Source organism: Ptychodera flava, chromosome 9 (assembly GCF_041260155.1).
Source record: "Ptychodera flava strain L36383 chromosome 9, AS_Pfla_20210202, whole genome shotgun sequence".
Taxonomy (NCBI): domain Eukaryota; kingdom Metazoa; phylum Hemichordata; class Enteropneusta; family Ptychoderidae; genus Ptychodera; species Ptychodera flava.
In genome coordinates, this window is record NC_091936.1 from 32,366,747 (window position 1) to 32,383,903 (window position 17,157).

Below are 17,157 nucleotides of genomic sequence, written 5' to 3' on the forward strand. Positions count from 1 at the left end.
ATATGTGGAATGCCAAATCCGCTTGATAGCATTGCGTGCAATAAATATCACTTCCTTTGCATCAGATTTTACCGTATGGCTTAAAGGCTGAGATGAAGGTGTTGGTTCGTGTGTCTAAGAAGTAATATTGATTTTTCTAAAATTAAATAACTTGCTAGGCGACATTCACAAGCATCTGGGGGAATACAGGTGGGGAATAAAGATGTATAAAGAGAGGGTCTTACAAGCTGTTTTCAGTACTCTTATCAACAGCTGTTATTTAGCCTCACAACTTTAAGCTCAAGCGTTTGGATTCCTGAATGCTGCAAACGTTGCAAATTGGCTTTTTCATAAATCCCCAGTATTGTGCATTGGAACAAGCGGTTAGCTCTAATCTGCGTACTGCTCTATGAAGTCAAAATTCATGTTTCTGTTGACAAAAAAGGCTGGAGGAGTTCCACGTGATCTGGATCGATATATCTATTTGACTGTGAAAAGTACTCGTTTTGTGACTTTTTAAAGAGGCAAACCAACAAATATTTCATATCAAACAGAGACAGTTTCGTTTCGAGTCCTCTTTAAGTCCCCCTATCCCTTCAAATGCTCCCCAACATTTCCTTGATATTTTCAAAACCTCAATGCTCCCTCCCTTCCAAATGTGTTCGTGAATGGAGACTAATGAACTTAAAATGATTGTGTGGTCATTATTTGTTGGTAATCATATACATTATATAACCTTAACTCAAAACGTTTACGATATCATCGTGATGAGGGGCTACCTACACACTTACATAGTGTGCGACATGTACTATACGTAGATATCTTTGTGAGGGGCTCATACAATTCCTCTAGCTGCATTGTCCTTTAGAATTAATCTGGTTCATATTGTTCGTGATGTTGATAATAACACTTGACAAAAAGGCAATTACACTTGCTATATAAAGTGGTGATACAGTGACAGCAGTCAAAAAATGTTGTATTTTTATTTCAAGAAATTCAGTATTTTTATTCAGCTAATTACATTTTTGTATACTTAACGACCTCTGGAATTAATCTGTGGTGGATATTGTTCATGCTGTTGATCATAGCACTTTCAATGAAGTTGCAAACATGTGGCAAAGGTTCAAATTTACACATAATTGTAATATAATATAATGAAACACGTGAGCATTTTCACTTCTGTTCAGCAGCTGTTTTGCTCTCATTAAAGTAAATAGATTACACAATGCACAGTACGTAAAATGACAATGTTCAGACTGGCTGACTGAGAACCGACTTGAAACGTATTGTGTGAAGTTTAAACATAAACGGCAAGTCATGAACCGATTGTGCTGACACAGAAAAGTACTTTCGAGTTTTGCATTACAAGTATATTATGAACAGATTAAAATTGGACAATCATTGGCAATAAAAGAAAATTTGTTGGAGTTGGTGGCACAGTCAATCCTTTGGCGTGGTTGATACATCGATAATTCAGAGTGTGACATAAAGTATACGTCATGTACACAAACCGGTTTTCGTCTGACATGAATGCAAGTCTCCAAACAACAATAGTGAAATCACGATCATAGCTTCGACCATTGGTCCGCCTTACTAAGTAGATCCCTGGATATATCACTTATTCGGCTACATCCTGAAATAGGGAATATTGAGGAAACTTGCAGCTTCGTGAAATTCATTTTATAATGGGGAATGCCCTGTGTTTATCGATTCTTTGCAATTGAATTGAGTTTGTATGTGTCACAATACCGAACGATACAACTATTACTACTACTAAAACTACTACTACTACTACTACTACTACTACTACTACTACTACTACTACTACTACTACTACTACTACTACTACTACTACTACTACTACTACTACTACTACACTCTCTCTCCCCTCACCTCCCCTCCCCTCCCCTCCCCGAGGCCCCTGGAGGCTCTCTCGGAGACCGTCCCTGTCTATTTTGCTGACAAACACGAACCTGTCAAAGCCATGGCTCTGCTCAACTCATCTCGTAGGATTTGAAGAACAGCTTTCACACCTCCTTCTCCCTAATAACATTATAAAAACGAATCTGCAATTACTCATTTATTTCGCTCGACGTTTGAAGATCACTGCATGTAGAGTATGATAATTATGTAACACATTAAAGGTACGAAGACTAACCGTCATTTGATCACGGCAAATCTTTGACAAAAATATGGCGATTATCTTAGCTCCTTTTTCACAGTCTATCCAAAAAGGAAATACGTATCATTTGATATAATGCAGTAGAATGTTATTCATTTTAAGAGTGAAATGTAAAAAACGTTGAATAAATAGTATGTAGAAATCGGCAGGTGGGAAACACGACAGAACATTTACGAACACTGCAAAAGATGTTATTTTTAACATCAAGACGATTGTTTCTGACAATATTTAGAGATATTTATCAGAAGTCTACAAAGGTTCAAAAGAATAATGTGGGATTTGAAACGGTTAAACCTGTTCCCTCTAAATATTAAACATCAGAGAATCAAGTTGTGGATGCAGTTACTAAGGAAACGAGAGTTGAAATGACCAAATGTATCAAAGGAAATCGTATCATCCCACAACTCTGAACGACATTACACTAGTCTTGGGAGGCTACTATGTAATGTTAATGTAATCTGAGTTACCCTCTCGGGGAAAAGTATTTCAAAGAATGGTGAAACCTCTCAACATCTTCTTAGGGAGCCGTCATTATTTATGGCCTGGGGGGGTCGGAGGAATCGAGGGGGGTTCACTCAAAAAATCGAAAGCTACAAGGGGGGGGGGTTGCTCAAAAGTGGAGAACAAGAAAGGGGGGCTACTCAATTTTGTTGACATGTATTGAAACATTTAGTGGAGTTACGAATTAATACAACAATAATAGTAAAGATATGTATATTCATACCCGGTATTTGTGTGTACACACACACACACACACACACACACACACACACAAAATATATATATATATATATATATATATATATATATATATATATATATATATATATATATATATATATCATAATACAGGTGGTTTCAAGTAGAAACTAAAATCTCATTACACTATGTGTTTCACGTTATTGTGATCTTCAGACGAGAATGATCAGCTATTCGACGTGGCAAGCCTTATGTTAGAGGCTAGTACTGAGTACATTTTTCAGTATTTCCTGATTAAAGATTGATATACTTGCCTGATCATTAATGAGAAACGTCTGCTTTCTATATTCTACATTGTATAGGTTACCGATAGGGGAAAATGTGTAAAGCAAGCTTATTCTGATGCTATAAAGTTTAAAACCATTTGAATGCCTTGACAACAAACCCATCTTTTATTGCAGGAAAATAATAATAAATAATAAATGTGAATAATGTATGTCTGTCGCTATTTTTTCGGTTTCAAAAATTATAGTTGAAATCAGTGAACTGAAATATAAGTTTTGGAATACTGTCTAAGATTTATTTCCTTTGAGTTTTTTTTATACGAAAAAAATACTCCCCAAGTGCCACCAAATAACACCATTTTAATCTCTATTTTTCAAAAGCTCCAATGGCAGGAGGGGGGACACCCCCCTCCTGACCTCCCCCGCGACCGCTTATGCGGTCTCTTGTGGTGCTTTCGCACCACATCTTCCCCCTCTTGAAAAAAAAATCCTACAGAATAACTGCATGTCACCAGAGCGATGGATACAGACCTGTACATCAGCCCCTGCCACAGTAATTGGAACCTCCTTCCGACAAAGACCTATACCACAGGGTTTAATCAGGGTCTGTACAGGGTCTGTCGCAGCAGCAATCCATTTTATTGTATAGATATTTAACTTTCCCAATTTTTTTTTGGGGGGAGAGGGGGGTCACTCAAATTTTCTGTAGCAGAGAGGGGGGTTACTCAAATACGTCATGGTTGGCAGGGGGGGGGTTACTGGAAATTTTGGAGTTTCGAAAGCAATTCCTCCGACCCCCCCCCCAGACCGTAAATGATGACGGCTCCCTTAGTTTGAATTTCTGCGCAGTAAATTTATAAATGGAAATGATCGTTGATCCATCCGACACCAATCAAGGTCACTTGACAAACTTCTGTGTCACGAGACTCTGATATAAAATAATGAAAATACCCTAAAGAGACAAGATCTTAGGTAAGCCCAATGATTAAATAAGGGAGTTTTGGTGTCTCTTGACAGACTTTCATCCCCGCCGCCATCACTACACCACCACCACCACCAGCATGTTTAGATTTGCATATTTAATGAACTTTCCTAATTAGGGAGATATATCTGGATTAACTCGACCAAAGATGACAAAACTTGCTACATATTGTCATAAAATACAGCACACAAAATCGCCCTCGGAGCCCGTTGGTGCGGATGGGTCCCTACTTTGGATTTGCAGGTGGTCGAGAAAATAGGCAATATCCGTGATTTTCAGATAAAGCGTTCCCGCGTATGTCAGTCACCAAATTAGGGGAAGGGTTTTAGTCACATGTCCATGGTAACTATAGGCAACCAATCCCCCGGCTGGGCCACACTCTTCAGGTAGCCGTCCTGCAGTGAGCAGTGCATCTCTGTACTCTCCCGATCTAACCTCATGGCTACCGCTATTTCCTCCTATTTTGCGTTAAATCATACTTCTTGCTACTCTTAGTAGGCCTCCGTGAGGCTGAGGTGCCAGATTTACAGGTACTGGTACACTAAGTTAGTTTTCCTGGTTATCTTTGTGGTTGGTTTCGCCTGAGTCGAGGCGTGTGTTCAGTAGCCTCTGTAGCCCCGGTTTCCTACGTGCGTGTTCTGTTCATGCACAAGTCGAACACCTCGGTGACAGACGTCATTCAGAGGCCCGTTCACTTTACCACACTACATATTTCTGAGAGAATTGTCCTCACGTGTTTTAGCAGGTTTTGACTTTCATGGTATTTCTGGTAATTCAGAGTTTCGTTACAATATATTGAAGATTGAAGATGCTATGATACATCATGCTGTGAATGTCATTGAGCATTTTTACTTCAGTAAGTCCCTAATTTGCATGTTTAGTGAACTTTCTTAATAGGGATATCTACCTGGATTTACGCGATCAAAGCTGACAAAACATGCTATATACATTGATGACATCAAGTTAAAACAATATTGAACGTCATTTCGCATTTTAATTTCCGCTAATTTATAATTTGCATATCTAATGAGCTTTCACAGTTTGGAATATATAGCTTGAAGGACTCGACGAAAGGCAATGACACTTGCTATACATAGTGAAGATACAATGACAGAAGTCATTTCAGCTAATTACATATTTGTTTACTTAATGACCTTTAGAATTAATGTGTGGTGACTATTATTCATGATGTTGATCATAACACTTTCAATGAAGTTGCAAACATTTGGCCAAAGTTTTAATTTACACACAACTGCAACATATCATGAAACACGTGAGCATTTTCACTTTTTATCTGGTTTTCTAAAGGGAATTCAGGCCTTTGTTTTTCTTGAGACTGTGACTTCGACCGAAATTAATGATTTAGGAGAGATCCGCGAATTTGATTGAATAAGCTGACTTCAACCATGATGTGCTTGCATTTTGATGATATCTACGATAACAAGCAAGTAAATACAGCGTTGATTAAATAACCTCCATAATGAAATTGTCATTCAACCATGCAGGTGATATAGCGAGCAGAAGGCTTCAAATATTATGGTACCGTCATCCCGTTGAATATATTTAGACGTTATTTTGAAACTCATGTTCTAAGAACTTAAACCCCGATGTGAATTAATGTAGAACAGGAAGACTTACATTGCATGTCAGTCCATAGACTACAGGCCTACCGATGAATACAGCCCTTGCACCAAGTGCCAATGCTTTCAAAACGTCAGTACCAGTTCGTATACCACCGTCTACGTATACTTCCAGTTTGTCCCCGACTGCATCAACGATGTCCGATAACACATCAATCTGCAAAATGTATCACTCTAGGGAGGCAAGTAGTATAGGATCTCGTCGCGTTCCGGCTCTCTTGACTCTAAAGCCCATGCAAAGGGGTAACTTCGCTAGCAAAAGGCGTTTCTTTGGGCAAAGACCCTCCCTCGAATTGTCGACATTTTAAACAAAGCCGTGCGGCCCGGACGGTGGAAAGGGGAAGGGGAGTTCAACCACAGGGTATCGCGAGCAATATTCGTCTAGAACTTATGAATACGATCAATAAATTTCATGAATTCAAGTAAACTTTTTTCATTATACAAGCCTTACCAGTGTCTAGTGTGTGCCTAGTACTTTACCCTAGCTATCTCTGTGTAGTATTTCAAAGGAAACAGCCCATATTTGTTAATTGCCCTCCCTTATCCCCTTCATTAACTTGTTCTGCTGATCAACAACGTAGGGGCTTATCGCCCTGACAAAATAACTCGTTAGCAGCTCATAATGTAGTAGACGGACTACCTTATGAGCAGCTAACCAGTTATTTGGTGAGAACGATAAGCCCCCACGTTGGCAATTAACAGATATGGACTGTTTTCTTTGAAATACTATACGGAGATAGCTAGGGTAAAGTGATTGGCACACACTAGACACAGGTAAGGGCATACATGACATTTATTGATCATATTCATAACTTCTAGACGAATATTGATGGAGATACCCTGAGGTTCAACCGTATTTTTAGATTTCTCCAGAGCCGGAAAACGACTTCCATGTTCCATGTCTAGACAAGAAATAAAGGTGCTCGATATAATTGTGCATGTAAATGGGTATAGTATGACATAGTTCAAAAGAACTACAAAGACGATTGAAGACCTGAGATTTAACTACTTACAGCAACCATTAACGGACCGGTTCAACAGAGTGCCTCCTGTTTACTTATGTTTGGGAGCCGTCATTATTGATGGCCTTGGGGGTCACTCAAAAAATTGAAAGCTACAAGGGGTTGCTCAAAATATGGAGAGAAAGAAGGGGGGTTACTCAATTTTTGGTGCAAAATGAATTGAAACACCTCTCAGATTGCACCATTTCACACGTCAATTTCTCAAAATTTTCGATGCGAGAGGGGGGACATCCCCCTCTCGCACTATATCCCCCCTTGGGGTGTTCTGACAGTTTTACTTTTAAAGAGACAAATTGAAAAACACCTCACATGCATATTGCACCAAGTGCACCATTGTACTCATCAATTTCTCAATTTTTTCCATGCAAGAGAGGGTACAACTTGTCTTCCGCGTGTTCTCTTTGCTCAGGCTGTACTGCCCTGTCAGATATCTTAGTGAAAACCCTGCCTTATTACCCATTCAAAGTAAACAATACAGTAAAATATTGGCCGACGAGCGGGAGATACAAAACTTGTTAAAAGGCAGAGGATAAAAACTGCAACAAGTTAAAACAAACACAGTAAAATACTGATCGACCAGCGGGAAATAAAACACTTGCAAATCGCAGAGACTATAAAACTGTGTTTTTAGTCTCAAAACTAAAAGAATAATGTTTCAGTTTATACATACATACAGAGAGAGAGAGAGAGAGAGAGAGAGAGAGAGAGAGAGAGAGAGAGAGAGAGAGAGAGAGAGAGAGAGAGAGAGAGAGAGAGAGAGGTAATTTTGCTTTTTCTTAGTGAAATTCGAGCAATGTTGATTTTACCGACGCTGGTACACCATCTAATTGTCTGCCACCGTGGTTCGGATACGACTATTCCTTGAACCTTGTGTTCTGCGGCAAGTAGTGCGTCCTCTACAGTCATGATACCTTTAGGATGACCGGCAATCTTGTCATTGTTTTGACCCATGCTATGTATTTCCAGGTCGAAGCAAGGCAAGAGGTTTCAAGTTCAGGCGGAAAGTGTTCTCCGATCCTCAGGTCCTTTTGGTAGAGGAAACAAAACTGATTATGTGTGTCTGGTCGTGACTGTCGAGAGTTTCAATATATTTCTAGCTTGGCAATATGTGCTTTGGTACGTTTCGTAATGTCTATATTTAACACTGAACTATCATTCAATAAATGTACACAGTAAAGAAAAATATGTAATATATTAAAAGTGACATTCCTACATTATTGTTACATGTAATTGATGAACATAGTCTTGTAGTTATGCAATCTTGTTCCATGGAGAACACAGGCCAGCATATTTAAGTTTAAGGATTGTAGGTATATTCCCGCCTATCTATTTGTTCTTGAAGTTTTCTATGGTAATGCTTAGGCAAAAAAGGTAATAATAATAAATATATATATATATATATATATATATATATATATATATATATATATATATATAAACAGATTACTTCAAGTACAAAGTAATGTAATATATTACTTCAGTTTCATGCATCCTGCAATCCTCAGATAGAGTATATATATATATATATATATATATATATATATATATATATATATATATATATATATATATATATATATATATACGGGGCTAGAAATTAACTTTTTTCCATGTAGTCCCGGCCCATTGGGCTACCGTAGCCCAGTGACAATGGCTGGTAGCCCATGCATATTTTAGTTGAGGGATTTTTTTCATTAACCAGACAAGAAAATGTTATTTTTCAAGATTTTGATGTAAATACCTGCACACCCTCAATACCCAAAGGAAACTGGTATAATTGACAACAGTGACACTCAAAAGTTTGGTGACCTATCATTGTATTGACAACCCGTCAATACAATGAGTTGTACGCAAATTTTGATAGCCGTCATTGCAACGACCACGATCCTCTCAGCACGACTGTAGCTGGGCTAAAAACCGACCATGGGCTTTCTGTAGTTGGGAGGAGGCATAGTTTCCGTGTGACCGCATTTAGCTCATCCCAAAGAGTTGGTCCAGACATGGCATGCCTAGTACTGACTGAATTTTATGTCCCAGGCTTTGGTACTATGGTAGTCCGTGTGGGCTACCATTTCATAGACTTTGGTAGTCCCAGTGAAAAGTTGGTAGTCTGTGTGTATTTCTGTGTTATAAACCTTCACAACAACAACTTCGGGTCAGCTCACTGATGATCTGTGCTTTGTCAGATAAATGTTTTGCTACTGTTTATCAGATTATGATAGACAATTAGCACTGGAGAATTTGTTAAGGCGAAAGATGGCCATACCAAAATTTATGGAGCTCATGAGGCAGCATGACTCACATATTCTTGCATACAGGCACGTGTTTATAGACCTTGCAATAGATTTCTTCGACGAAAGCACTCAGTGCATTTTTATAATTGAAGCACTTTTGCATTTTGTTTCCAAAGTTCTGAATTGCTGCTAATGAATACGTCATTGACACAACTGATCCGAGCATTGTCGATACTTTTCCGATATACTTATAAAACGATTGGAACTAATTTGGGATAATTGGATGGTGAAGTAATGTCTATTTAACCTACAAATGTTATCTCATTTGCTTTTCTTGTCATATTACACACTTGTTTTCTGAGTAATTTGCAATATTGAAACATTCAGCTACATGGTACCTAACACTTTTGAGAAATTTGCAAAATATGAAAATCCAATTATCCCAAATTAGTTCCAATGGTGTTTTATATACGATATACCTGGCATACAGGCAAGTGCAATAAATTTCTTTGACGTTGATCGATCGACGAAAGCACTAAGTACGTTTCTAAGATTGAAGCACTTTTGCATTTTTTTTAAAGTTCTAAATTGCTACTGATAACTACGTCATTTACACAACTGATCTCAGCAGTGTCGATACCTTTCCGATATACTTATCAAGATTTCCAAAGCTCTGTAGAGTAATGATCATGGCCAGTCCACCAAGTTTTGTAATCCGTCTCTTAATACCAAAGACGGGAACGTCAACACTGATAACAATTGCTTTGAAGCCTGCCCTCTCAGCTCGTGCTATCATATCCTTTGTGACCTCACGATCACTCCAGGTGTAAACGTTCTGCCATTTGATTGACTTTGGTCGAAGTGCAGCGATTTCCTCTAAAGATTTACTGGAGAAAGCACTCATTATCATGGCAGTGCCCATTTCTGCTGCAGCTGTAAAAAACACAACACCAAAAGAAAACTCTAAAATGGATTGCGATCTTATAGCCTTGAATATTTTGTGTTTATGTTCTCCGCTCCTAACCAGCAACTACCATTGTATCCGAAGGATTCCGAAGGTAAGTGAAAAGTCAAGTCGCCCCAGCTGTACTTAAATACAGCTAGGGCCTTTGAAATTTGATTCATTCTAAAGCTCGTTAGGCAAGAAAGAGTTTACCTTAAAAGTCCGTCCATATATTGATGTTATTTACCTTTACAGGTTGCAATTTCGGCCTCGGGATGCGCCAAGCCATGAAGGGCCGTCGGCGAGATGCAAATCGGCATAGCTATCTTCTCACCGAGGACATTAGTCGCCATATCGATGACTGAAACATCTCTCAATACCCGTGGTTTCAACCAATATCTGTAATATATGAAGAAGCGACGACGACGTGCTAAGTGTTACACAAGTTGAAGTGATATGTATGCCTGTATCAGGTTAATGATGTGTATGGGAATATCGTGGTTTAATTCACGCATTTTCTCGCGTCTTAATTTTCAATGTGCAGTCACAAACTAACGCAACCACATATGTGTTGCAAGGAGTGGGTACATAAATGATCTCGATCAAATGCATCACCATAGATAGAAAAATATGTGCATTTAATATTCAATGGCCATAAAGCTCTAAAGTGATAATCTACAGGTACCTTATATTTCATGGTCTACCGTTGGTAATAAAGTGGATGTGATAGCGTGGCAAAGTATGTAGCCCATTTCGTGCAGAAATGACAGGGAATTTGGTTAGATTAGGATCCAGATGAAGATACAACATTAGATCTGTCATTCCGGCGTTGAATACCCATGCTTTTTCCCAAAATCAAGGACAGGGGGATTATGTTCACATTGTTGTCCGTGGAAACGAGAAACGGGGAAATTTTTTCAAAAGCTTGTCCGTTAAAGGATGGAAATACCATTCAGTTACTCCAAACTCAAAAAAAAAAAAAATCAACTGACCGAATTACAGATCAGTGTTTCACTCTAGAGTACGACCCTTCAGCCCCTAAATATCGTATAGTCAAATTGGTTTGTTCTGGCTGTTTAATCTGCTGTGTACAACCACAGGGACGTGCAAGTTGTGGACTCCAATTTATAATTACGGAAATGGTATGCTGAGAGGGCTGAGATAGACTGACGACAGTCGTTTGCGCCAGTTTCGTCACCACAGCGTCACTGGATGTGGTCGAGTCAAGGACTATGTCTGGGCGTAGGTTGTGCTTGAAAAAGACAGAATAGGCCGGCTGTTTACACATTAAGTATGTAATAAACATCATACCACTGTTATCATGACACATTATTCAAGATAACGAGTGGCATGCACTCACGGTCATTGCATAGGGAACAGTTGTCATGTCCGTTGCAAGGGTTGGGTAGGTGTGCCTTGATCTCAGTGCAGGTTTCTTTTTGCTATCTTTTATTTTTATAAGTACCGGGAAATACTGGTCACGACGTTCAAATGAAAATTATTGGGGGTTTTTTGCCGTTTCAAAAATTTATTCTAAAATTGATGAATTAGCCAGAAACCACATAAATACAATAGCGGCTTAACAGAATTGGGCTCCAATATACAAAATTTCTAATTGCATTGCAATGTACATATGTAAATTACGATTTAAACTATGATTCATTTATTAATTTAGCAAATGAACTGGATATAAATATATATCTGACATCATCCTGTATTATAGAAAATAATATTTCTCAAGTTACAACGTATAGGGAGAAATAAATGTTTTGTTGTTTCGGGAGGGCGCTGTTTATATATATAGACGTGTATTAAAGTGATGTACAGGAAGTGATAGGCTCAGTTTACGCGCTTCCACCAGACACGCAGGACACATTTCACTTTCCTCAAAAGTCCACTTTTGGATTTGTTCGCTTCGCTTCATATTTTGATTTGTTCGCGGCAGAAAATGGACACAGCCGACCATTCATCACGAGGTAACGATGCAGCGTTGGATATTCAGAGAATTATCCAAGCAAATAACAACCAGCTTTTAGTGTCCATAAATCAGCTCGTGACTGACAAAATGTCCGCGATGAAACAAGACCTCCAGTCTTCACAAGATGTGGCGAGCCGGGAGCAAATGGCAGAGATAAAGAAAATCAAGTTCGTAGAGGTCCCACACTTCAAGAGAAGAGCTAATGAAGACCAGTATAAGCACAACTGCAAGGTATTGGACACCTTAGGCGACTTTAAGACAAGTATCGAGCTAAAGAAATTTGAGGACGCCAAAGTGAAACTTGCTAAAGGTATAGACATCATCAACCAGAGACAAAAACTGATTCTGTTAGCTGACAGTTCAGTTGGTTGGGGGAACTGCAATCAAATACCAGTCACATGAGTTAGCCGAAGACAGTGAAGACGAGAAAAGAATCTGGAAGGCAGAAATTAGAGCAAGCCGAAAACTGAAAGATAAGAAAAACAAGAAAGCCCGCTTCGCTCAGAAAGCAGACAATTCCAGCCAGCAGATGGACACATCCAGTACGAAACGTGCCGCAGTATCCGGGGCAAGTCCGACAAGGCCTGGGGCAAATTATTTCAATGAGGTCGGGAATAGGCAATATTACAATGCTTATGACTAGGCATCTGTACTTTGTGATCTGTCGCAAGGAGTCATGGGACAGTTAGGTCACACCACAGAGTAACATCATAGACAGTCTATGGTACTCTGTGGTCACACTAACACAGGCTGCCAGGGACGAGTTAATATTTTGGCAGTCTAACATAGGTAAGTTAAACGGCATGCCACTGTGGAACTGTTCCAAAGCAGAATCTGTGATATACACATATTGACTGGCCATGAGGGCAACAGCATACGTCTGTACCTCGAGGGACTGTGAGTCACCCCAAAAACAGACTGTTTCCCGAGGCCGTAGGCCGAGGGAAACAGTCTGTTTTTGGGGGTGACTCACAGGCCCGAGGGTTAAAGACGTATGCTGTTGCCCTAATGGCCGGTCAATATGTGTTTTGTAACACACCTCATCCGTAGTCATAAATAAGCACGTACCATACACAAAAGTTGTCGCATGATGTAACATGTTGGAGTGGTTCAGCAAGAAAAAGTTTTGCCGACAGGGTCGCAATACTTCTGCAAAACGTTCAATGCACCTTTGATTATCGTCTTCGTTCGTTTCGAGTCCTTGTTTGAAACCAGAGCATTCAGTTCTTCTTCAGAAAGTAGGATAAACAGAGAAATTTCTCGACTATCGTTTCGCTTGTCCGCAGACGGCATCTTTGTTTACATTCCAGTTCGCGCATGCGCCAATGTTTTTTTGACGTCAGCGGGCATCATTTTTCGGAACTGATGCCTGGCAGGCAACAGTTCCGACAAATGATGCCTGATGACGTCGTTTACGTGGATCAGCACAAAAAGAACGCATCCCACGTGACTGGTCAATTGGCGAATTAGAACACAGACTGCGGATGAGGTGTGTTACAATATACTCTGATGCCTCCCAGAATTGCATATGGGGGTTATATTGTTGAAAATGACATCATACCACATGGCAATTCCTTGGGATAAACAGGAATCAGAACAGAGTTCGACTTGGAGAGAGTTAGAAGCAATGTATAAAGTGTTACTATCTACAGCCAAATTTGTACATGGTAAATCTGTCAAGTGATTCACAGACAACCAGAATGTCGTCAGCATTGCGACTAAAGGAAGCATGAAACCTGAGTTACAGACGATACCACTAGCAACATTTACAATTTGCATTCAATTTGCAATATCAATAAAACCAGAGTGGATTCCTCGATCGGTCAATGAGCGAGCAGATCATATAAGTAAGCTTGTGGACACTGATGATTGGTCCATAAATGTGCATTACTTTAAACAATTGAGTAAGCAATGGGGTCCATTCAGCGTGGATAGATTTGCATCGTCTTATAATGCCAAGTGCATGACATTTAATTCACGTTTTTGGTGCCTGAATTCAACAGCTACGGATGCTTTTACCCACGATTGGGGTTCAGTGGTTAACTGGTTGTTACCACCTACGTATCTGATAGGGAGAACCATTAGACACATGCAATTCTGTGCAGCCAAAGGAGCACTGGTACTTCCTTTGTGGAGATTTGCCTATTTCTGGCCCTTGATTTCTCCAGATGAGGTTCACCAAGCAACATTTATACATGATTGGTTAGATTTGCCTAACGAGGATGCGCTGCTTTTCTTGCCGGGTAAGGGCAGAAATTCAGTTTTTGGTGGCAGACCACTAAATGTTGGAGTCTTGGCATTATGGATAGACTTTAGTATTCCACCTCGTAGGTCCAATGGGGACTTCTGCACAGCGTACATATCTAGACGCTTGAATTATACCCTATAGTGGTAGGCTCTAGTGACCAAGTATGAGAAATGATGGTCCATAGAAGCCTAGAATAAGATTTTCTGTCTTGCCATGTGGTTTGGCTTAGTAGTATATCAACAATTTTAAGAAACATTAATCATTAGCGTTCATTGCAGATGCTGAAATGTTCGAGGTCGAAATCTGAAAAGAGCTTGGTAATTTCAAAGATCCGGAGCGTCAACAACTGGTGAAACATCTTCACTTTGTTGTGAGACTCTGCATTGTTTCAAGTCGAATGTGTAAACGATGCGACATTCGAATGAACATTGTCCACTGCATTAATTCCTTCGTCGGGAAAGGTTACCGATTCTGAATGTAGGACGTCCATTACCCCAATTATTTAATGACAGGACTACATGGAAAGCAACGGAATACTGGATATCGCCGATGAATTTGATGTCTGTTACCAAGGTCCTTTGTGGAGTGACAGTGCTGTTCCCGATCTCGACAATGATGTCAGCTACTGTGATCGTAGCGTGAACATGACTAAGGCTATGAGTCCTTGAATCTTTCAGGGACCAATTGAGGTGTCCCTGAATCTTTCGAGGACTATCCTAATGTGACCGTGAAGTTTCAAAGACCGTCAAGACGAGTCCTTGAAACATTCAGGGACCACCCTGATATGTCCCTGGATCTTTTAGAGACCACTCTGACGTGACCTTGAAACTTTCAGGGACCACCCGGATGAGTCCTTGAAACTTTCAGGGACCAACCTGAGATGTCCCTGAATCTTTCAAGGACTATCCTAATGTTACCTTGAAACTTTCAGGGACCACCCACATTAGTCCTTGAAACTTTCTGGGCCACCCTGATGTGTCCCTTAATCTTTTTAAGGGACCACTTAGATATGACCCCTAAACATTGTTTTAAGGACTGGCCTAGAGAGGCACTTTGAAATAGTAAAGAACCAATCAGATATGATCCCGAAACCTTCAAATGCATCCAGGTCCTCTAAACAATACAGCAATCATCAAGTTTTGACCTTTAATCTTGACATTTTCAAGAATGTGTATCAATGAGATGAATATCCTTAAAAATTGTCAAAAAGGATAAATTTACAATTTTTGAAAAGCAGATGGCTTTAAATACTACAATTTTTTTTGATACTACTTTAATATTTAATTCGATAATTACAGTTTTGATAATTTCACTAGAAAAATTGATAATAACTAAATGCTTTTAGTAAACCCTCTCTTAGAGAGCATATTCTGTGACTTTTACTGTTCATCTTATAATCACAAAATAGTCCCAATTGTGTTTAACGTAGTCAACACTGGAATTTAATGTGAAACTCTGAGAATATCATCCGATTTCGCTAACTTAACTGTCGCCGAATGGGAGACGTTCGAATCTTGCACTGGCTTTGTTTAAAAATGGAATGTTTGCTCAAGCAACGCGCATAGTGTGCCTTGGCGTAATACGGCAACTTATTAAACAAATGTGAGAGCTTCTTTTCCCATAGCGTTACACAGAACGTGGCTCGAGGTATGCGATCAGTATAAATATTTCCTTGCCATTTCAAAGTTGCTACAGTGTTCCACATCCTCTGATGTCACGTTTACATGTTGATATACCACATGATTTTAAAATGCTTAGTTGATCACTTTGAATTATATTAAACGAACATAAGACTACAGTGTCGCCTCTTTAATGGAGTCATTTTTTTAGCTTCATCATCGGTGTCAAGAGATGGAAATGATACTCTCCCTTAGCCTGTAGGGATGATGATAACAGTGTCTCCTTCCCGGGGTCTCCTTGTTAGTTCCAAACACTTTAGACTATGTCTTGGTTTTAACCATTTGAGCGCCAAAGTCAATTTTTGTCGCCTTTACAAAATGTACCGCAGTAAACATTTTCAGAGTTTTGCTAAAATTGTGATAAGAAACAGTAGCCAATGAAATTTTACGTCCATTTGGTCCAAAATTACCAAAATATTACAGACAAATTCATAAAAAATTGGTAAAATGCAGCACTCAAATTTTGGTGGCAAAAAATGACAGCACCCAAAGGGTTAAGCGGGCGTTCAGTTATTATGGCCGGGGTGGGCCGGCAAATTCTTCCTGGGCATCAGTCAAAATAAGTGAACCCTCCATCCATTGCACCAAAATTAATGAAACCCCCCTTTTAAGATGACAAAAATTTCATGATCCCCACATTGCCTGAGTAAAGCTGCACACACATACACATCTGGAGGGGGGGGCCGATACAATCCCAAAAAAAGATTCTCAGATTTTTTCAAATGAGTCTATGAGAAAACTATGAATAATTTTTTCAAATATAACAATAGGTAAATCTGTGTATTTATGTACTCTCTATTATTAATATTAATGTACTTGATTAGACTAGGGTGGTTACAAATGGATATGTGTGCAAGAAATTGGATTTTAGAATTTCACCGAAACATTGAATCACCAGACAATTAGTAGTCTATGAGGAAACTATGAATAATTTTTTTCCAATTCAAAACCATCTAAATCTGTGTATTTATGGACGTTTGATAATTCATTTTAAAGTACTTAGTTAGATTAGGATGGTTAAAGGTTGATATGTGTGCAAGAAATTGGATTTTGGAATTTCACCAAAATGTTGATTCACTATACATGGGAGTCTATGAGAAAACTATTTTACAATGCTATACTAAATTAATTTGTGCTTTTATAGGTGTTTGATAATTGATACAAATGTACTTGATTCAAATGGAGTATTTGAAAGTTCAGAATGATGTTGACCACAAGTATGATAATGGAATTTCACCTACAAGTATAATTTAACTTTTCATGGACTAGTAGTCTACAGGTAACTGT

At 39.1% G+C, this 17,157-nt stretch overlaps 1 protein-coding gene across 2 annotated transcripts in view; it reads right to left on the minus strand.

Moving 5' to 3' along the window:
- Positions 1-1,049: 1,049 nt before the first annotated feature.
- Positions 1,050-17,157, minus strand: part of LOC139140711 (2-Hydroxyacid oxidase 1-like) — a 47,469-nt gene continuing 31,361 nt past the window's right edge. The window contains exons 2-6 of one of the 2 annotated variants that reach the window (XM_070710099.1): positions 10,213-10,364; positions 9,663-9,955; positions 5,765-5,923; positions 1,953-2,022; positions 1,050-1,612 (exon numbers count right to left, since the gene is read on the minus strand). In XM_070710099.1, coding sequence (XP_070566200.1) covers positions 1,545-1,612; positions 1,953-2,022; positions 5,765-5,923; positions 9,663-9,955; positions 10,213-10,364 — 742 coding nt within the window. In that variant the 3' untranslated portion in view covers positions 1,050-1,544. Of the gene's footprint in view, positions 1,613-1,952; positions 2,023-5,283; positions 5,924-7,594; positions 7,814-9,662; positions 9,956-10,212; positions 10,365-17,157 lie in introns of those variants that run through there. The other variant, XR_011554051.1, reaches the window with a different exon arrangement.